General features: G+C 38.4%; 2 protein-coding genes across 2 annotated transcripts in view; one reads left to right on the top strand and one right to left on the bottom strand.

Moving 5' to 3' along the window:
* The window catches only part of cdh23 (cadherin-related 23), a 221,557-nt gene that overhangs the window by 174,087 nt on the left and 25,161 nt on the right, over nt 1–22,309 (top strand). Inside the window, exons 28-36 of the mRNA XM_079634138.1 lie at nt 3,588–3,648; nt 4,437–4,582; nt 5,880–6,015; nt 7,335–7,723; nt 8,728–8,829; nt 9,179–9,328; nt 9,409–9,537; nt 9,710–9,838; nt 10,408–10,635. Of these exons, the coding sequence (XP_079490264.1) occupies nt 3,588–3,648; nt 4,437–4,582; nt 5,880–6,015; nt 7,335–7,723; nt 8,728–8,829; nt 9,179–9,328; nt 9,409–9,537; nt 9,710–9,838; nt 10,408–10,635 (1,470 nt within the window). The remainder of the gene's footprint in view (nt 1–3,587; nt 3,649–4,436; nt 4,583–5,879; nt 6,016–7,334; nt 7,724–8,727; nt 8,830–9,178; nt 9,329–9,408; nt 9,538–9,709; nt 9,839–10,407; nt 10,636–22,309) is intronic.
* Nucleotides 11,310–22,052, bottom strand: vsir (V-set immunoregulatory receptor). Its single transcript, XM_079634139.1, has 7 exons — nt 21,800–22,052; nt 16,944–17,318; nt 16,796–16,858; nt 16,082–16,192; nt 15,875–15,902; nt 15,098–15,273; nt 11,310–12,750 (listed from the first exon to the last, which is right to left on the bottom strand). The coding sequence occupies exons 1-7, from the start codon at nt 21,852–21,854 to the stop codon at nt 12,716–12,718; spliced, it is 843 nt and encodes a 280-aa protein (XP_079490265.1). The 5' UTR covers nt 21,855–22,052; the 3' UTR covers nt 11,310–12,715.

The following is a 22,309-nucleotide window of genomic DNA, read 5'->3' as shown; positions in this document are numbered from 1 at the left end:
GTTCATGTACGTACAAGGTGAATGCATTTGCTAAGCATACACGTCTGTTTATGTACTTTCTGGCCTACATCACTCCCATAAACACACATTTGAAATTTGACATTACAGATGTCGGTGCCCCATTAAGTGAGCAGTCAGATGAGAAATGTGGCTAGTTGGTTTTCTTTTGGGGTTTTTTGCAAGCTAAATTGGGTCTGTTAAAATAACTCACAATCCATCTGAAATACACACAAACACAGCGTAGCACCCAAGTCACCAATTACTCTACCTATCTGCTCCTAAATGTCAGCCTGTTCAATTCTGAGCACACAGAGTGTGACTTATCGCGTTGATGAAAACACATTGAGACATGAAATTATTCTTCATCTTAAATGCCACAAACAGGCTGAAAAGGCCACTCAGACGAGAACTATTGTTAGTGAAACGCATCATTAGTTACCGCGGTACGAATCTGCTGAAATGCATTTATGCACACATCATCACATTTTTTCATAATTCTGCTTTATGCTTCTTCTTTTTCTTGGTAAACTAGTCTTTGGTGGAAAAAACACGATTTGCAAAACAGAACAAAAACAAAAAAATATAATCTAATACAAATCCCATTTACATGGGATTTCAAATCTAATTTCTAATTTAAAGTGTATTTTGAAGTACTTTTCAGTAAGACCAGTAAGATATGAAGTAGGTTTTGTCTCTTGTTTTGATTGTCAGACTATCGTTCATTAGTTTTACGTTTTTAAAAGTCGCTCATGTTCACCAAGGCTGTCTAAAAACAGTAATATTGTGAAATATTACATTTCAAAATAACTGTTTTCTATTTGAATATATTTTACAATGTCATTTCTGTGAATTTTCAGCATCATTACTAGTCTTCCGTGTCACATGATCCTTCAGAAATCATTCTAATATTCTGATTTGCTGCCCAAGACTCATTTCTTATTATTATAAGAATAATGTTTTAAACAGTATTTTAGTGGAAAGCATAATACATTTACTTTGATGAATAGAAAGTTCAAAAGAACAGCATTTATTTGAATATTATTTTTTTTTTGTTACAATGTAAAAGTATTTAGTGCCACTTTTGATCAATTTTATGCATCCTTGCTAAATAAAAGTACACATTTCTTAAACTCTCTATGGTAGTGTACACAATGTGTGCTAATGTGTTTCCCTTCATAGTAACCTTTATGGTATTTTTTGTGAATAGTTAATGAGTCAGTGATTTCAGGCAAAGCATATGCATGAATTAGTAAAATACAATAATGCAAACGTGGCTTATATTGTCCAGTGTACTTTATGGCAGACATCATGGCAAAAAATAAAATGGATTCGGCCCTGCTGAATGAATGTCCATGCTGGTCTATGCTGGTTAGTGTGGGTTTGGTGCTTGTGGACCAGCATAGCCATGTTGCTCAGCAGAACAAAAATGAACAATCCCGGTAGGGAAACCAGCATTCAAAACAAAACTTATCCTGGTGTTTTCAACAGGGGTCCAATGAATAACATATTTTTTTAGTTTATTCTTTGTGGTTCAACTTTACCTTTATCGCTGGACGCGTTTAGTGACTCCTCAAAGTTCCTCTTGTTTCAAATCACGTTGTCACCAAAAGCGTTGGAGATGAGACGGGTGGAAGATGGGGATCAGAACGTGTGCAGAAAGAGCAACTAATATCCGTTCAGAGAGACTCTAAATCAACCTCTCCTTCTTTTTTGACTATAGCAGTGTGTTTCATGAGCTAAAAACCCCATTCTGAGCCAAACTTTCAGCCTCAAGATTTAACCCCCCCATGTGATGGTATGGTCCGGTCTGCCTGTTCTATTCATCTCTCTCCAAGAGACCCCCCCCCCAGACCCCTTCTTTCTTTCTCTCCCCATCCTCCTCCTCATCCCCTACCTCTTTCTTCAACTCTCCACATCTTTTTATAAAGCTAATGAGTCTGAAGGAGGGGCCGTCCTCCTCGCTGTAAGTAGGATTTGACTAATATATGGATGTATCCAGTGTGTGCTAAATGGTTTTACTGTTTAATATGATGAATTTATGTGTGTAAATGTATTTAGGAACAATTGCTGATCCGTGTTTCCATGATTTAAATGATCGTTGAATTTGTACGTGTGCTTTCAAGCCCCTATAAGTTACTACCATGACAACTATTTAAAGGTGAACTGTCTTACTCCTGTTCCACTAGTGGCGCCAAACACGACGAGCCTTTGAACTCGTAAGAACATTCTATGTTAATGTGACATTGCTTAGCAACAATAAACAGTCAGCGGTTCGGGTATAATGAACTATTTATATTACGTACTTACTGGAATTATTTATTCCAATTGTTTTTATTTATTGAATATTAGTGGTTTTTTATCGTATTGCTGTTGCATTCAACAATTTCAGGCTGTGTTTTACTGCTGTTAAGGAGTTTTAGGTTTAAACAGTCTTTTAATAGAGTGTAAGAGTCTAAAATGTATTTTGAACGATAACTTAAAACCCTTTAACGACAGACCTACTGTGAGCTATGATGTTGTTAATCCATGGGATTTGTGTCAGCCCACATTATTTCATCTTATTTTTAAAATAATCATCAAGCGTAGCGTCAGTTCTGGCAGGTCACGTTAGTCAAGCTCGCATCAGCTGACTCTCAACTGATCCACGTCTACCTATAGGAATACGACGCCTATCACTGTATACATAGATAAGCTCCTTCAGTATTATCAGCAGCTATCGCGTTTCTCAGGAGCGAATTACCCTCCTCCCTCCCCAGCTCCTCCTCTCGCCAGTCAGGGTTTGGCATTCTGATTCCCCCTGAATCAGAATAAATTCTCAAAATATCTCTTTAGCCCCGCCCACTCCCATGAAGCACTGCGAATGACTTAATCGAGTTGATCTCCCTACGCTCTCAAAATACTAAAATGTTTGTATATGCATGTTTTGCAATAAACTTATATCTTTTTATATATATAATCAACATTTGTAAATGAGTAGTTTTATATTACTCCATGGCTTTTAATTTGATTAAGCTGTTCGCAATGCTTCGTGGGATTCTTTCCCTCACTAAAGCGGTTTAGTAGTAGTCTTGTACCTTTGTCTTTTTGTCTGGTTTTCAAAAACATTTTTGCTTCAAATCAAAGTTTGTAGTGTTGTGATTCACCTTGTGGCTGATTGGCTTGGTTCATGACTTATAACTCTTTACGATGACTATTTTAAAATCCCTATGGGAAAAAATAATTTAAAAAAGTACTTCCAGAACCAGCGCCTCTGAAAAAAGCAATCTGTAGTCATCACTACACAGATAGCCCCGCCCCAAATTCACACTATTGGTTGAGCCTATGTCTGGCCCAGGCCGTTCAAACAAGGAGATTGTATTTGATTTGGTGCTTTTAATAATGAACAAATGCACACATAACTTGAGACGGTGGAAAGGAGGAGTCCAATTGCATTCTGTTTGAGAGTTTGAATGTGTTTTTTCAATAAATTATATAAGATTGGTCTGGTGTTTGTGGGTGTGGAGTTTAAGTGTTACTTTCACTCTCATTTTTTAGCAGTACATGTGTGTGTATGTTTTGTGGTTACATGTGTTTGTGTCTGTCTGCAGGTTCAGGCCACAGATGCAGATCAGGGGGAGAATGGAAGAGTTCTGTACAGGATTCTCTCCGGTAACTATTCTTCCTGTTTCCTGATGTCGCACCTCGATGCCTTGATCAGATGGAATATTTTGAGTATTTTCAGAATGTCTTTGGACAACATCTCATCTATGGCATACTGTAAACATTGCCACAAGCTTAATCGCTATATAAAAACAGATTTTATTTGATTTTAGAAAATGTATTTTATTATTTCTTTCTCCTAGTTTTTTTGTGGTTAAATATGACTATACATGTTTAGACAAATATAGACAAACCCTATACAAAACTCTGTCATGAAACTCTAGAAGGCACAGGCTCATGAGTCCTTAACCCAATCTGCTTGCAATCACATCATTCTCTATAGAATTTGAATGAATATATAGGGCACAGCTCATTGGTTCCCGCTGTATTGGTAGTGAGCTCGCTGCTCAACATTCAAATTCTTCCCTATTGATTGCAGCAAGCTTTCAGAAACCCCCACCTTCCCCAGCTCCACCTGTACAGATCTGCTATGGGGTAATTCATGTATGCTTTTACAGCAACAGCATGTCTTACTTGCTCATAGACGAATGTCGTGTGTATTGGCACTGGCAGTGGCGAGTCCCGTACTTTCTCTGCAGCAACAACAACAGTGTAGCAGATCTATTCCGCCAAGACCAAACACATTAACATTCTCATACTCATGACCATGCCAAACTCTCAGAGTTGTCATGACAGAACATAAACTATCATTATTGTTTCCAACCTCGGGCTTCATGCGAAGTACTGTCAGAGTTCGGCAGTATGGCTCATGTGTGTGTGTTGTCTACTCTCTTTAGGAAACAATGGTCAGTTTAGCATGGACAGTCTGTCTGGACTCATCAGCAGAGGAACTGTGGCTCTGGACCGAGAGACGCGCAGCTCTCATGTGCTGGAGGTGGAGGCCTACAACAGTGACCAGGGCAGCATGCGCAGCTCTGTCAGGGTGTGTTTGTGTGTGTGTGATCCTGGTAAAACCTAGCCTGGTCCTACCATCTCGTATATTTTATTTGTACAGAGAGTCCACTCTCCATTGACAAGCGTTAACTTCCTTGAAGGCGGGTACTCTGTTGAAGTTTAAAATTATTGGATCTGTCCAGAGCCACTCTGGATCTGCCATAACCAATCAATGACATTTGGTCATGACTCATGAGTCTCGTGACGTATGACAACTCAAACTAACGCACGACCTCAACGTCATCGTTCTCAGCCACTCCCTCTGTTCGCTGATTGGACCGGTAAAAAATTGATATAGAATTGAAAGAATAAAGAACAAAGAATTGAAAGAATATACCACAATCCCAGACGTTGTACTGAAGGAAAATGAAAATTGAGCGGAAGTACGTAGAAGGGCGGAGCCAGGCTAGGTAAAACCTACTTTGTGGGGACAAAATGTCATGACATTTTTTCGTCCCCATAATGAAAACAGCTTATAAAATCATACTGAATTATGTTTTTTGACAATGTAAAAATGCAGAACGTTTTCTGTGTGGATTGTGTTTAGGGGATGGAATATACAGTTTCCACAGTATAAAAATCATCATTATAGAAAGTCACCATAAAACATGTAAAGTGTTTGTTTGTGTGTGTGTGACCTTGTGACCTTAAAAGTAAAATCATCTACAGTGTTGTGTGGCAGGACTTGATTTAATCCTTAAGGTATTGATTAAATGGTAAAAAGTGTGCATTGCATATCAGAAAGGTTGCTAAAACTATGCATACATCATTATTTTAAGGGATCATTTACACTGGCATTAACATGCCACCTGTATCCGGTTGTTGTCCACATACACATTGAAAAGATCGGAATGTCATTCGACTGGACATGTTACATGCATTAACAACAACTGACTAGGAAGAAGAGAAACACAAGGGATAACAAGCTACTGTAACAACACACACCTAAAAACAATCAAGACTAATCAATAAGAAAAAGAACTACAAAAATGGCACCCGGGACAGGAAGTAACATAAAAGTCCAAACACAACACAGGGAACATGTAACATAAACTTAACAGAGATCTTATAAAAAATTACAGTGATAGACCAAAACAAATAGCTGAAGTAATCCTGAAGCGTTCAGAGAGACAACACACAATAATGATTGTATTGATTTATAGATTTTAAACTAGCTATAAATGTCATGTTTAATTCTAGAATAAAAGGAAGTGTTGAATGTGTGTGCGTGTGTGTAGCAGCATGTGTTTGTTGTGAATCAGACTGATTGTGAGTTTGCGTTGTAGGTGATTGTGTACGTGGAGGACGTGAATGACGAGTCTCCAGTCTTCACTCAGTCGCAGTACAATCGTCTGGGGCTCAGAGAGACTGCTGGGATTGGTACATCTGTGGTAGTGGTCCGAGCTACAGACCCAGACACAGGTACACAACACTATAAACACAAACTTATTAAATATGCATGCATTTCCTCTCTTCTTGACTTTTGTTATTTTGTTGCTGACCACACCAGTTCACTGAAAAGATAAATATCTATGGTTGCTAATATTGTGTATACATAACACTTCTCATTTATTATTTTTATACGGTTTTGACTTCCGCAACTGTGTGTGTGTCATACACTTAACATGGCTCAAGCTGTGTTGTATTTTTCCATTTATTCTTAATGCCAAACAATATCACAACATTTTTCTGTTGCACTTCTGCTTGTGTCCGTTACTGCTTCCCTGTTTCACTTCCTCGTGGAGGATGTCCAGCATGGCATAAGCTGGACACACGTCTTCCCATCTGCATCTTTGAAGGCCTCAGGCTCAGATGCAGTGTGCTGGAGTTTAGACCTGTAGATTAATGTAGAACTGCAATCGAGCTGCTTTTTGAAAAAGTAGTCCGCTACACTACAAGCTACTAACCACATGTAACTACATTGGAGGACTAAGAGGAGGCACATGAAAATATAACCAATTATCAATGTAGTAATTAAAAAATAAATACATCACTTTTCAAATTGATATTTCATAAAATGCTTGTTATAAAAATGTATAAATGTATATATTTTTAAATGTGCGAACAATTTGAAAGTGATTCATCTATTTTTAATGGATTATATTTTTTTCCTTCATTTAATTTTTTAAGTGGCACACCATAGAAATTAACTGGGTATTTTTGTACAATATTAATCTCACACAACAGTTATTAAAAACATAGATTTAAAATAATTGTTATTATTTAATAAAACTAAATTTATTTAAAATACTATTCAAAAAGTTTATTAATTAAAGTAAATTTATGCTTATGCTCACTAATGCTCAGTAAAAACAGTAATATTGTAAATATTATTATCATTTAAAATAGCAGTTTTCAATTTAAATATATATTATGAAATGTAATTTATTCCTGTGTTGCAAAGCTGAATTTCCAGCATCATTACTCCAGTCTTCAGTGTCACATGATCTTTCAGAAATCATTCTAATATCCTGAAACATTTCTTCTTATTATCATTTCTTATTATTATATTGAAATAATTGTTTGCATATTTTTTTGTGTAAACCATGATAAATTTTTTCAGTTTTTTTGATGAATAGAAAGATCAAAAGAACAGCATTTATTTGAAATAGAAATCTTTTGTAACAATATAATTGTTTTTTTTTAACTGTCATTTTTGATCAACTTAATCCATCCTTGCTGAAAAGTATTCATTTATTTCAATAAAAAGAAAAAATAGTTTGCTGTCTCTCTGTTTTTAGGGGACGGGGGAGCTGTGGCATACGCTCTGGTCTCCGGTTCTGACCGTAAATTTGAGGTCGATATGAGTACGGGTCTGGTAACCACAGTGGATTACTTGGACTTCGAGACTAAGACCAGCTATTTAATGAACGTCTCGGCCACAGATCAGTCAGCGCCGTTCCACCGCGGATACTGCACCGTTTACGTCACTTTACTCAATGAACTGGACGAAGCCGTAGCCTTTCTATCAGCCGGATACGAGATATCACTGAGGGAGAACATCGCCACAGGAACGGAGGTTGTCCAGGTGAAGGCGCAGTCGGCTGATAACCTGAACCAGCTGACGTACCGCTTCGACCCCGACACCTCACCGGCTGCCCTGGCCCTCTTTAAGATCGACAGCATTACGGTGAGGAAACTCCATACAACTGAATAGATGGGTCTGATTTGAGAGTTTCACTACTGAATGTGTCAATTTTAAGATGTTAACAATCACACCAAGAGTGATGCAGCTCAAAAAGAATAACACTGTATGTGATAGTGCTCAGACAACTGCTCATTTGAACTAATTGACTAGTCAGGAGGTCAATGTTTGACTCATGCAAATGACTCACCATACAGGATGCAGCTTCAGCTGTTTTTTTTTTAGTAAAGCTCGCAATTAAAATGGAGTACTTTCAGGTCCGTTTAACACATGCATTGTGCTTAAATCCTTCCACTTAATTTTGTTTTCCTCAAAATCAGTGCAGAAAATGTGGAAAAACACTATCACGATAACAAACAATATTTTTTCTTTCGCCTAGAATTGAGCAATGAAATTAAACCATTCAATGTCTTTATGGAATGCTGAATCTGGACACATGACCCTGAAGCTCAAATCTTAATGGTCGGTGAATTTTCTTGCAGGATGAACAAAAAATCTACACACATGGGAATGAGCTTCTTTTTACAGCTTGAAGCCTCCTTAGGTGTGAAATGTGAAATGTCCATATTTTCTTCCCCTTGTGTGTTTAAAATGATTATTTGGCTCATTTGATTATAATCTCAGCTAACTATACAAGTGTAATACTCTCAGGTCCGATTAACACATGGATTGTCTTAAATCCCTCCAATTCAGATCCCCCATTTTCTTTGAAAATACCTTGCTGAATCTGGACACATGACCCTGAAGCTCAAATCTTATTGGTCTGTGAATTTTCTTGCAGGGTGAACAAAAAAATCAAGCTAGACAGTAGGGAAAATGACATCACGAGTTAGAATAGGTTTACTTTAGCAGCTTGTCACAGCAAAAATGAATAGACAGAGTGGTCAAAACTTTGCTGACTCACTGTCTCACTTTGGTCAAAATTATTCTAATATAATTCAGTCCTGAAAAGATTTAGTTAATTTCTTTACTTTGTGTGTGCTCTACAGGGCCGTATTACTGTGACGGGACAGTTGGACAGAGAACAGGGGGATTCATACACTCTCACTGTTGTGGCCGATGATGGAGGACCCAAGAGAGACTCCACTGTGGTAATGACCTGTTCAGTCTCTAGGTCAAGCTCACTAAAGCCTTCAGCACACACATTTCTTCTTTGTGCACATTATGGCCATGTTTGTTAAAGTCAATTTGAAATGCATGTCTGTAAACAGGATTGTATCCAGAAGCTGGAGAGATAGTGATGTTAAAATGCATATGCCAATGTGATGTTGATCTAATGTTGTATTCTCTCTCTTTTTCCTGATTTCTTTCTTGATGCACATTTGTAGAAGGTAAATGGGTGATTTTTTTTTTTTGTCCTCGAATAATTTTTGATGCCACAAATGTTAATATTCTGTCAGAAACAACATCTCAGGTTCCATTGCTTTGTACTTTCGAAAGGTGTCAATCACCATTCTCGACGAGAATGACAACAGCCCAGAGTTTGACATCACTTCGGATCTGTCGGTGGCTATTCCAGAGGACACTCCCATTGGCCAGAGAGTTGCGGTCGTGTTGGCACGGGACAAAGACGCTGGAAGAAATGGATTGGTGAGTAAGACATACTCAGAACAACACTGTGCAATGAGTTGTCGATCATTCCTAACCCCTCCTCCATCACACTCCTTTAGGTCAATTTCACCTTGATCGCGGGGAACATGCAGGACGTGTTTAAGATCAACACAGCCAATAACACGTATGGAGAGGTTTACTTGAATGCCCGTCTGGACCGTGAAGCCGTGGACCGTTACCTGCTAAAAGTGAGAGAGACATTATGGACACATGTTCACGCAGTTCAGTGCTGCGTGACTTTTTACATGTTTCCTTGTACAGATAAATATAGTATGTTTTGCATAATGCATTCTGTGGTATATGTGTGTCTGTTTGCTGAAGTTCACATGATACATGTGTGTGTTCGTGTGTTTGGATCAGGTGCGGGCGACAGATAATGGTTCCCCTCCGAGGTTCACAGATGTGTCGCTCACTGTGAATATTTTGGATGTAAACGATAACCCTCCAGTGATGCAGAGCCCTCGTGGATACAACGTCAGTGTCAATGAGGTCAGTGAGGTCACAGCCCCTCAAACCAGTGATGCCATCAGTGCCTCAGAGGATTCTGGGAGTTAATTATTCAAATGTTTGCATAAAAGATGTCAAAAGAAAGAAATGTAATCACTCTGCCAGTGTAAAATCTCCTTAGTTTATATATATATGTATGTATAAAACTAAACTAATCATATATTGTTTAATATAATTTATTCATATTTCTAATTTATTCTTATTATTAATTATATTATTTTATTTTTATATATATGTATATATTTATATATATATATATATATATATATATATATATATACAAACAAATAATTTATTAAATGCATTCATATAAAATATATTTTCAGTTATCAATCCATTTATAAACGTTTAGGATTTATTTGAACTTATTATTATTAATATAACTATAATTATTTTGAAATATTAAAGATGGGTATAGTAATATTGTTAAAGTTTGTTAATATGACCATTTTCAATTTAATTATTATAATTTAGAAATATTTTAAGATGGTTATAGTAATAATGTAGATGTTAGTATGACTTTTCACCAACATATGTGTGTGTTGTTTTAGAATGTGGGGGGTGGTACATCGGTCCTGCGTGTCGTAGCGACGGATCGTGACATCGGAGCCAACGCCATGCTGTCGTACTACATCACTGGTGGGAACCAGGACCTGACCTTCAGAATAGACCGTATGACGGGAGAGATAGTGACCCGACCGTCACCTCCTGACAGAGAAAAACAGCAGCAGTACACACTCTCTGTGACTGTGGAAGATGATGGCACGCCACCTTTATCAGTAAGTGTGTGTGTGTGCGTTAGCTGCCTGTTTTTCTTTGTAATCTTTCATCAAAATAATCTCCATCTCTAAATTACTCTTCTTTTTTCCTGACATTACCAAGGCCACATGGGTGGGGAAAAATAGTATGATAACCTACATTTTATGATCCAGTCAGATCCCAATGGATTAACCCCACCCTTACAATAGGACATCAGAAGTTTCTGCAACTTCTTGTAAACAGATTTTGACAGTTTTTTTCCTTTGTCTTGTTCCTTTTTTTTCTCTCTAAACATAAGATACTATGCTTGCTTTTTTAAAAGCCAGTCTGAACAACCAAACAGCAAAAACAGGAAACCACAACCTGCCTTATTTTTGAAACAGGAAGTTGCACTCTTAAGAGCTCGTTGATTCCTGTTGTGAACCTCACAGCGGTCTGGGTTTCATCAAGTGTGACTTTTAGTCCTCTGTTGTCTGGATCCACTTTCTAAAAAGCAGCAGATTGAAACTAATTTTTAGGGATATGTTGTATTTCAGATGATTCCAATTAAACGGAGAGATGAACAGGTTCATCTTAGTTAAACTTTTTCTTTTTTTTTAGTAGAGGTCGGGTAAGTTTCCGCCTGCTGTCTCGGACAGTTCCGTGTGATTAAAGAGATTATTTATTGCACAAACACAGCACAAGGACTCTCAGCTCTCACCAGAATGTTTTATTTATTTGTATTTAAAAAAAAGAAATATAAGCAAATGGAATCAGCAGTTGTGTCACAGCATCGTCAAGAGCTACATATACTGTGCTACCTTTGTACAGGCACATGTGCAACTTCAAATATACAAACTGGTAAAGTGACGTATTTATCAGCATTTTTACAGTGTGGATTTGCAATTATTCACCAACAAATCTTTCATTCATACACAAAGCAAGGTTTTGGCACTCTGTTTGGCAGTGGATTGAAACTTTTAAGCTTCCTGAAAATGCTTACCAGCTCTTTGCTTTGCTTTTTTTTTTCATTTAATGAAAAAAGAATATACACTCACACGCACGCACACACACACGCAAGCACACATCAGATTAAAATTCAATACAAAATATAGAAAATCTTCTTTTATGAGCCCTCAGACCCTTAAAGCCACAGGTGACGTAAGACGTAAAAGAGAGTACGCATTGTGTTTAATTGGCACCGATGCAACATTTACCACAAAAAAACTGCACTCATTCTTACAGATTGCATCATAAAGGCTACATGTATCATACAAGCACCACACTCACTGTGAAAGGGTTTAAAAAAGCCCATTGTTTCTCAGCAGGTCTGACGGTGAGTTTACTGAGAACATCCGTTTTCCATCGACACGATGCCAGTGCTGGTCCCAATCTGGGTCCGGTATATAAAGTTTCTAAAGTAAAATGAGTTTTAAAACTTTGAAACAAACAGTCATGTGCATCGTCATTCGGCTCTCAAGCCGGAAAAACCGGCCATTTCTAAGATCTGCAGATTCCCCGGTTGAGCACCAAATCTGGGACCAGCTTTTGAGCAAGTAGGTACTGAGAAAGTACTAGGATGTGTAAAACAGGAGTGGATGAGGTTTTAATACATCCTTGACCTCTAGAAGAGAGCGGATGAACAGAATGATTAAGTGGAAAAGTGAGACGAGAATGGGAATAGACAGATTAGAGAAGAGAGAAAGAAAGAATGGAAAATAGTCATTTAAGTGCAAATGAAGCCTCAGTGTGACTGACACACGAAGCACGGGACGAACAAAAAAGTGTGCAAACAGCTTAGCTGAAATCTAGTTTTCAACTCATGGCACACAAGGGCATCTTTGGATCTTCTTCCCAAAAATTCCCTGTGACCGTGCTCTCCCTAACTTGTGAGATTTTCTTCTCTGGAAACCCGTTCAGGGACAGTCAGCAGACAGACACAGACGTCATCAGATAAGGGGTCCCATCCTAATAGCGAAGAGCTGAGTTCAGTTGTCATTTTCTGGGGGACGGTCTCTCCTTATCATCCTTGCAGAAGACCGGAAGAGAAGAGGCATGATGATGTGGAAGAGAAGGAAGAAGCACTAGGTGTTTCTGGGGAGGGGGTGAACATGACGCCTTTCAATCCAGTAAGTTGGGAGACTCAGGGATGGGATCTGGAAAAGAAAAGAGGAAAAGAGATCAGAGAGGGAGGCATAAACTCTGTCTAGCACTGTCTAGCACCGCTAAAATGTACGTTTAGTCTGTTTTTGCTGCTCTACCTTTAAGACTTCTATATAAATGCCCTCCGTTACATATGAAATGAGTGATGTCTGACAGTCCAGTGTAAATTTGTAGATTTTAATGTTTTTGCAGCTTCGTGTTAATGAATGGTCTGGGGGGGAGCTTTCCATTATGTATGTTTACATAGTAGTTTTATATTGTTCCGTAGTTATTTTACATTTATGCATTCAGCATGTGCTTTTTTCCAAAGCAACTTACATTGCATTCAAGGAATACGTTTTATTACGTTCTTTTATTCCCTGGGAATTGACCCCATGATCAAACTGGTGTTTGAGCTACAGGGAAGTTGTATGTATACCGGTATTATGTTGAAATTTGGCGTTGTGATTGGCCAAACACCTCAAGCGTGTGTTGGAAATGTAACCTTACCATGATCGCAAGCTTCAGCTTCCAAGGCTTTAAGCAATTGCAAACACAGTAATGTTTGCATTAATCAGTTGAGTCGGATTCTGAAAACGTGGATGATCAAGCCAATCAGGAACCAACTTTAAAAGCATGATTTCAGCAGAACATTTCACAGTCGAACGTAGTCTGTATAAAGCGGTCTTCTGTAAAATGCACTGTGCACAAGCAAACTTTTGGGAAGAGCTTTATAATTAAGTCGTACCCTCTGATTTCTTATTTCATCCTATTTCAGAAAGCCAAACAATCCAAATTTGCTTTCGTATCCAAACACACAGTGTCTCCACGACATGATGACAATACAATTCACTGACGCCTCATCTTTTTTCTTTGCATATGCCTTTGGGCGAACATTATGCTAATATTTCACACTATGACATAGACGTTTGAGGAAGTATTATCTGGATTTCGATCGAGGCGTTCTAGGCAGGTCTGGAGCAGCGTTCTCTGTTAGAATAAATCCCTTTGCGGGAGAATATGAGCTTTGTAACTTTGCAGATCGTTTACATGCTAAAATAGCTAATTTACACAGTAAAGGAAAACAATAAAAAGCATCATATGACTCCTTTAAAATACATTTTTGGATATTATGCTAAATATTGTGTGTTTGAAAAATGACAGCACAAAAAAAATGTTTTTGACATTTTTCACCAAAATACAATATCTTGCTCGAATACGTCTTTCCTTTCCGGCTGGCATATGTATCGCTTACTTTTCCTGACCCTAACAATAAAATTAAAGGTGCTAGGTGGAGTTTTTCTACTAAAATTAATCAATTTTTTATTGCCTGTGTGTGAAGGGGTTGTAATGTCACAATCAAATGATTCACTTGGCGGGTTTTGTTATTACATCTGAAAGCAAGTACCGGTATTCCTATTTCTATGTGAAGGCTCCGGGTCGGATTTGCCGCGAAATCCAGTGACGTGACTGAGACCTGCATGTGTGCTCCCGAGCCTCTCGCCTCGTCTACTGACTTTGCACTCAACAGCGACGACACTGCAACTTTATGACATGGAGTCTGCTAATACTAAGAAACGACCAGCACAACACAGACTCCAACACAAACTCCACATAATAATAATAAATAAATAAAAAGCACTCGCTTGTAAACGTATTGGTTGCAATCTGAATCCTCACCGCTAGATGCCGCTGAAAACTCCACATAGCCCCTTTAAGTCCCACCGTATATCTTTATCGCTGAAAATTCTGTCAGGAAAATGTCACTTGGTCCACTTTGAGTCACATTAAGGAAGTCAAATGGGTTGTAAACTTGTTTAACGTTGACATTAACGTTTCTGTGTGGGAATACAGAACTGTCTGTATGTGCCAGTTGATCATGTATAATGAACAAAACACACATGAAAGTAGACACGTATGCACACACACGTTCTCAGTTTCTCAGAATCCGGCTTGCCATCAGAGAAGCAGAAATGAGTGTTGTGAAATGAGGGAGAAAAGGGGAAATTGACATTCTGTAAATTCCGCTGAGTTAAAGGTTAAATGCGAGGAGGCGTGTGTGGAGATTGAGCTGGACTTCATAAACGTTCGCCTACACACACGAGACTCTAGTTGTGTTTTGTCTGGTTGTCTGCAGATTTGCATGCGTGTTATTTTTTCACTGAAACGTGTGGGTACAGTTGTGCCTACCAAGAATATTCAAGAAAAACAATTTCTGTTTGTGTGTTGTGTGCACATTTAAGCACCATCGTCATGTGTGTGTCTGTGCGTGTAGTGTTCCTCCACATCTTGTCACCTACGTCACGGTGACAACCTTTTGAAATTGGATTACAGTTTCATGTTTGTGTCTTTGTGTCGTACCCTGTGCTGGGAAGAACATTTCCCCTTGGATGTTCGGGGAGAGTGGCGTTCCAGGATCCGACAGGAGGTGGCGTCCTGTTTCAGAGGACTGCCTCATCATGATTTGGGACACAGTGCGGGGTTTAGGTTGTGGAGAATCGCCCAAAAACACTGGGTTCTCATGCGCCTGTGCTTCACTAGAGAGAGAGAGAGAGAGACAGAGGTTTAATAAAAATATTTGTATATATTTATTTAAATATCATGAAACCTGCCAAGAACATGTCAGAAACATGTTTCATCACAAAAAAATATGAACTAATAAGAAATCATATTTTGCATATTAATATATAAAAAATATAGAATAATTAGCCTGCCATTTCAGCCATTAATTTTTTTTGCATTTAAATTATTTTCATGACAGTTAGGCATATTTTCCCCCAAATTCTCATTACAATATGATTTCATGTAAACAATAATCACTCATAATAGTAAATTACACTTGTAGCATCTGTTGTACTGCCTTTGTGCTTTATTTTAGAATTGTTTCACTTTATAATTAAAAGATACAGTAATGAGAATCAACATTGAGAATAATACGAATTGTAAAAAATAAATTAATTTTAACCATTTTTGTAATATGTTTATTTTCAAAATTATTATTACCGTGCTACTTTATTATCAAAAAAATAATGTTGCAATAGAAAAAAAATCTTATATTGAAATGCAATTTGGACATAGTTTTGCAAGATTCAGCTAAATAATCCCTTATTGAGTTTTTTGGTCACTGTGGAAACTCACCTGTCCATACGCACCAGCTCATGTGAACCTGGGAAAAACAGGAACAGGAAATGGTTTATGGCGAGAAAGGAAATGCAGTCTTAAAACAATTAGTGCAGCTACTGTACTGCCATCAGCAGAATGTGCAACGCTCTCTCACACACAATATAGGTCAGAGTAAGTGTGTGAGCTAAACATGAGTCTACGTGCGTGTGTGTGTGTACTCACGCCTGTGTCGCTCTACTGTTTGTCTCTGTCTGTAAACTAGCATCAGTATGAGCGGGAGGCACAGAATGAAAGCTACGCAGGCCGCGATAGCGAGACCTTCAGCCACTGAGTCTGAAAAAGAGAGAGAGAGAGACGTTATTGGTGGAAAAAAGAGAAAAGAAATCTGCAGTGAATCAGCCCAGAAAGTACTCGAGACACTTAAAGCCACACTTAGAAATGAGTGAATGCCATTGCATTAGATGCCAGTTTGCATATATTATATAACCAGATAGCGCAAGCTCATCTTTCAGCCAGAACATTTTGGGGTTTAGAGAATGAAACGATAGATTTAAGGGTGACTTTACTAAACAGCCACCCCATCTTGTACACCATGTTGCAGCACAAAAACTTCTGATTACCTAACCACTCAGTCTAGTTTTACTAGGCACTGAAATAGAGTTTGGGTATTTCAATTTAAAGTCAATGTCTTTTTTTTACACCGACATTTGTAATTATACACATATAATATAATTATACATGTGTCATATTCTCAAAACTATACTAGTGAACTTCAGGGGAACTTTCATTGAGCAAAAATAGAAGCTAGTTCTGAGATAATCTGTAGCATCATTTGTTTGCAGATGCCATCTTGGTTTGATTGACATTTTTAAGTGTGACGTATGTGTCCTAATACTTTTTAGGGCCTCTATATTGTTTTTGTGTTGTTGAACGTACCATCTGAAGGAATGTGAGACCACTCCGAACACTTCAGACTGCCGTTGCGAGTATTTGCATTTGCTGTGGAAACATGTGACATTAAGATCTCACAAGAGCGAAGGGGAAACATGAATGTCCCACCTGACCGCTCTCCTGGCTCACTTACTTGGCACCACAGTCAGGTAGATCGTCTCATGGGCCTCCTGCTCTTCCTTGTGCTTGTCATGAAAGTCCACAAGCAGGCAGCAGTATTTGCCCTGGTCCTTGTGCTTGACGGTCTGCAAGAAGATGGAGAAGATCTTCTCACCGCTGATGTATTCCACTCCCAGAGAGCGGTTGGTGTGACTGGACCCGCGCGGGTGTTCGCCCTTGTGGCAGCGGTCCTTTGAGCGAGGCGTGAAGAGCCAGGTGCTCCACAACTTGTCCTTCGGGTAAGCCTTGGATCCGGACTGAATGCATTTCAGGGTGACATTGGCCCCTTCAGGACACTCGTAGTTCCGATGGGGCACAGAAACACTTAGAGAGTGATGCTCACCGCTCGCTGGAGAGACAGAAAGAGGAAATGGGGATATTTTATATTTAAATCAAACAAATACATTTAATATCAAAAATGTGCAAAGTTTTGGATCTTAAAAGTACTTTTTACTACTAATATATATATAGCATATATTAGTACTAGTAGACTGTAACTGTAAAGCTTTTGTAAGTTAATTCCCCCGAAGAATGGAAATACATGCAAACACATACAATTCTGAATTTTACATTTTTATTTTAAATGGCAACCTATTTATTTATTTACTAGATGTTTGCAAAGGCAGAGACATACTGCAATATCTGTATTTGACAACATGGATTTCTTGAGCTCAACTGGTTATTTCCTTTTAGAGTGTGTGCCAGCTGACCACATGTGCATTTCTATCAGAGTTTGTTTACAGTGGTGACTTTGTGGCACAGCTTTAGCATTAACCTTTTACTTAAAAATGTTTATTCAGTGTCAGATTTTAAGCCACACGTTTAAACGTGTATGAGTGTCACTGGAAGACATTTGTTAGATATTATTATATTATATATTATTTATCTTATTTGTATAATTTCAAATCAACCCAACAATTGTTGAAAAAATGCTTCATTTTATTTTTATTTTATATACAAATTTATAATCCATTATTTTAAACCCAGAAGAAATGGGAGAAATGCATTTCCACCACATTAGTGAACAAACAACAGGTGTTTTAGACTGCTATTGTTTCTTCTATCCATAACTATGATGCTCTTGGCACTAAGTGTGTGTGTGTGTGTGTGTGTGTGTGTGTGTGTGTGTGTGTGTGTGTGTGTGTGTGTGTGTGTGTGTGTGTGTGTGTGTGTGTGTGTGTGTGTGTGTGTGTGTGTGTGTGTGTGTGTGTGTGTGTGTGTGCGCGCGTGCGTGCGCGTTTGTGCGTGGGTGGGTGGGTGGGTGGTTGCGTGTGTGTGTGTGTGTTGTAGAATAAAAGGGTGGCACTGAGTGCATTGTTTCCTATCCTGTAATAGACCAAACAGACATACACCCTAATTACACACACAATGAACCAGAGCTGAATGTTTATGGACAAGGCAAAGGAAATGGGGAAAAACACAGATTTCTCATGAATGGATAAATATTTATGTGACTGTCCCAGATCTTGACCGCTTGAATGCATGGCTGCACGTCATTATATGCCGCCCTCTACTATCAATGCATGTGTAGTTGACCTTAATGTGCAGTCTGTGCAAATGCTTCTTTATGCCCTGAGTGTCTTACATGTACATAACTTTGAGTGTGTGTGTGTGAATGAGTGTCAGGAAGAGCAATAGGAAACGGCGTCTGTGTGATAAAGTGCAGCTCAGGGCGGTGTGTCCATTCCTGTCTCTCACAGACACAATACAGTTCAACCCCCTCCTGCCCTACTATTCCCTATAAACCTCATCCGTCCTCATATTCCCAATCAGCGCTCGTAATTATCCGGTTCAGGCTTTATTTCCCACCCCGTGAGATCCTGCGCTGGGAATCCGCTCTGGCAGCTGCCAGCGGTTCCACACGTCTCTGTTGTGACTGGATGAAATACTACTCTGCACTCTGTACATAAACGGCACGTCTCTGAGTCCTGGGTCGTGGTTGGATCAAAGGCACGTTAGAGAGTGTTTTGGAGACCGAGCCAATCCAAACTGTTGCTTTAAAAGCACAAAAAGCCTGACCATAACTTGAATTGAGCCCAGAACTCAGACTCATCTGCCAGAGACAGAGAACTAATAATGAAATGTCCCCTGCCTGAGGACATCTGTCTGCAAATGTGTTTATCTGTGCTTATCTGTGACGTCAACACAAAAGCATCTGTGCCACTGAATTTACATGGACATCAGCATCCATCCTGCTCCTTGTTACTGGTATATGAAGAATGATCATATTTACATGCCGCTGACATGCACCACCATCCAGAATCTGCTTCATTTTATAGAGGAAGAATGTATATGATTGTTACTTAAAGATTGAAACCTCTTTAAAGAGAGATTTAGATTGTTTGTATTACAAATAAATGCTTATTTATACTGCCAAGATCCCAAATGACACCAAAAAGTTATAAAACACAATTAAAATATAGTCAACAACATTTTATATAATAGATCATTCACTGACATCATAACTTCTCTTCAAACAGTCAGTTACATAATAAGTGAGATGCATCAAACCAAGTTTGACAATGTTTTCAAGACACTTGGAATTGAACACAAATGCAAATTCAATTTTGATGAAGGGGAAGATAATGGACTGTTCCTCACACAAAACTATCATATGACTTCAGAAATCCTGGAATATTGTGGACATTATGCTGCTTTTTGTCCTTTTTGAAGCTTGACATTATGTGTGTATTATATGGAAAAGAGCAGCTCAGGCATTCTGCCTTCATATCTCATTTAGTCTTTCATGGTCGACATTTTTTGTGAATGTTCCTTAAATAAAGGCAGCCCCCACCTACATGTGTGGGTCTCATTTCTCGCTATCACTGTTTATGTAAGAGCCTCATTACAAGGTGTTAATGAAAGCCACGGGGGTCTAAGAACCCCCCTCCCATCTGCAGAGAGCATGACTGTGAGGGGCTGTCCCACTTCACCTGAACCTCCTGTAGATCAGCATCTGCCCCCCATTACAGAAACTCCTCGGCTTCATGCATTAAAACATTGTTTTTTTTCCAGAACAAACTGTTTCCAGAAGCAAAATCAATGATATTTTGTGGAATTATTATTAAATGAACAATCTTTTTGAAATCATGGGGGCAGGTTGGAAAAAGGCACAATAGGGATGTTTCCTTTAGCAAGCACCACTAATACGCATCAATGCATCATTCTTCCTCCCTTGCGTTATTTTTTTCTTAGTTCTCAGTTGATCATTTTGTCCCCTTCATATTCTTACTGAGAAGACGCTGTGGATGTAGCCTCTCATAGGGACTTAAAACCCAGGGGGTCAGGAATGTAATCCCAGTGCAGTATCCACAGTCTCCTGTCTCATTCCATTTGGGATCCTGTCTCTCTATATATGCTGATTTCTCAGGCCTGGTTAAGATGAAACCATCAGGCTTTTTTGAGAAAGATCACACCTCCTCACTGTGATAAGGGTGAAGGGATCATTGGGCATTGAATCGATACCCCCTGGTATGGAAATCTGACCTGACTGATCCTTAATAAGAGCTTCCCCCCTGGGAACAAACCTCAGAAACCCTGCCACTTCCTACATCTACACCTCACACTGTACCTTTAGACCAACCGCTCTAAAATTGGCAAAAATCAATGTTAGCTAAATGATGAACCAGCCATAGTCTATGGATTATTGAATTTATCTGCAAACTAAATCTGAGGTAATCAGTTGAAAAGAAAAATACGAATAGACGCTTATATAAAAATTATACATGTGGTTTCATCAGAACTGATGACATTTTATAATGATTATATTGTTTACACCATAACTACAAAAAAAATTCTACACTTTCTAAACTAAAATCATTATAAAATGTCATGAGTTCTGACGGAACCACATCACACATTATGTAGGTTATGCATAATTTTTTTATAGATTCTGTTTGTTTTTCTTTTCAGCTGATTAGTTTGTTCTGTTTGACGTGATTGTCATACAATAATATCTAAATGCATTTAGTAGACGATGAAAACGCTGGTTTCGCGTTACTCAATTATGACCAAACTAGCTAATGCATATTACGTAGCATACTGCCCTAAAAACGAAATTAATACTTACAAACAAGTGTTCACCGTTGTAGGATTCGCTATACGTCTAACGCCCACTAACTACAGCCTACGTTTTAGCCAATCAGATAATTTTATTAGATAAATCTCAAATGAAAGTAATATGCATGCATGAAACAAACAGTCACTGCAACTGTAGTAATTCGCTTGTTACCGTACTTGTCGACGCACAAGAGAGCGTACACCCAGCGACGGAATACACCAAAACACTGCTTTCTTTTCGGTAAGATTGCACTTATTTACGTACCTAACCAAAACGACAAGGCTCCAAACCACAACAGAAAATTAAAGGGAGCAACTGAAGTAAATGTCAGTAAAGTTGCGTGTTGCAAATCAGAGTAGCCTACGTAGGAAAGTACACAATCGAGCAAACTATAGGCTATGACAGATGACAGACTTTTTGTAGAAGTTGAACGTTGAATTCGGGCCAAAAATGAGAGAAAGAACAGTTGTTTTTTTCAGTTTTGAAACAAGTTGACACACGCCCGATTAGACGTTTTACAAGTAGGCTAACAGTTAAACAAATGTCCGAATCGAGGCAGGTTATGCAGCACGCGCTTGGAACGCAACGCGATTGAAAGAGGTTTCGAGACGCGTTTTAAAACTTGAACCACGATGTTAAAACCCTAAAAAAACAACAACAAAAAAACGACTGAACAGCGAAATACGTCAATTTGACGCACATACAAACAGAATATTTAAAATAAAAAACGCCATAACGCGTTCTGTAGTCCAGACATATAGTAGATTTACCTTGAACTGCAGTTAGAAAATGAACGCAGAGCAAGAGAGCCCAAAATACATCCATCAGTCCTGTCTTCAATTTATGTCCAAAGTCCTCTACAAATTTTCCCGCCGTGATGACAGAAAACTTGTATAGTCTTTCTCTTATTCCCGTGTGTTGTGAACTCAGCTGATCTGCAGGCTCTTATAGTAAGTTATTGATCAGAAGTGAACCATAGAAACAAGAATCTGTTCTTCACTCAGCTGTCTCTCCCCTCCCTCCAAATCACTCCTCCCACTAGACTAGACTACAAATACAAGTTATACTACCATTTTAAATGCATTGAATTATAGTAGTCAATTTAACCAATTTTTAATGTGTGGTATTATGTAGTTATATTATTAATAATTAATTTAAATATAATTATCATTTAATGGAAATATTTTATTAGTATATTTCTGCAAGTTTATTCTGCAGTAATAGTTTCAATTGCCAAGTCATTTTAAAGCCTATTAAAACAATTTCAATGATAATACATT

This window comes from Phoxinus phoxinus (genome assembly GCF_949152265.1).
Source record: "Phoxinus phoxinus genome assembly, chromosome: 14".
Taxonomy (NCBI): Eukaryota; Metazoa; Chordata; class Actinopteri; order Cypriniformes; family Leuciscidae; genus Phoxinus; species Phoxinus phoxinus.
The sequence above is the reverse complement of the archived record's forward strand: the minus strand, read 5'-3'. Positions and strand labels throughout refer to the sequence as shown.

Bases quoted from the DNA above. Each gene is read 5' to 3' on its own strand.
- vsir (XM_079634139.1), bottom strand. From the start codon at position 21,854: ATGGATGTATTTTGGGCTCTCTTGCTCTGCGTTCATTTTCTAACTGCA. The intron at 16,859-16,943 runs GTAAGTGAGCCA...ATGTTTCCACAG, and splicing joins CTACCTGACTGTGGTGCCAA to CAAATGCAAATACTCGCAAC. The intron at 16,193-16,795 runs GTACGTTCAACA...TCTCTTTTTCAG, and splicing joins GTCTCACATTCCTTCAGATG to ACTCAGTGGCTGAAGGTCTC.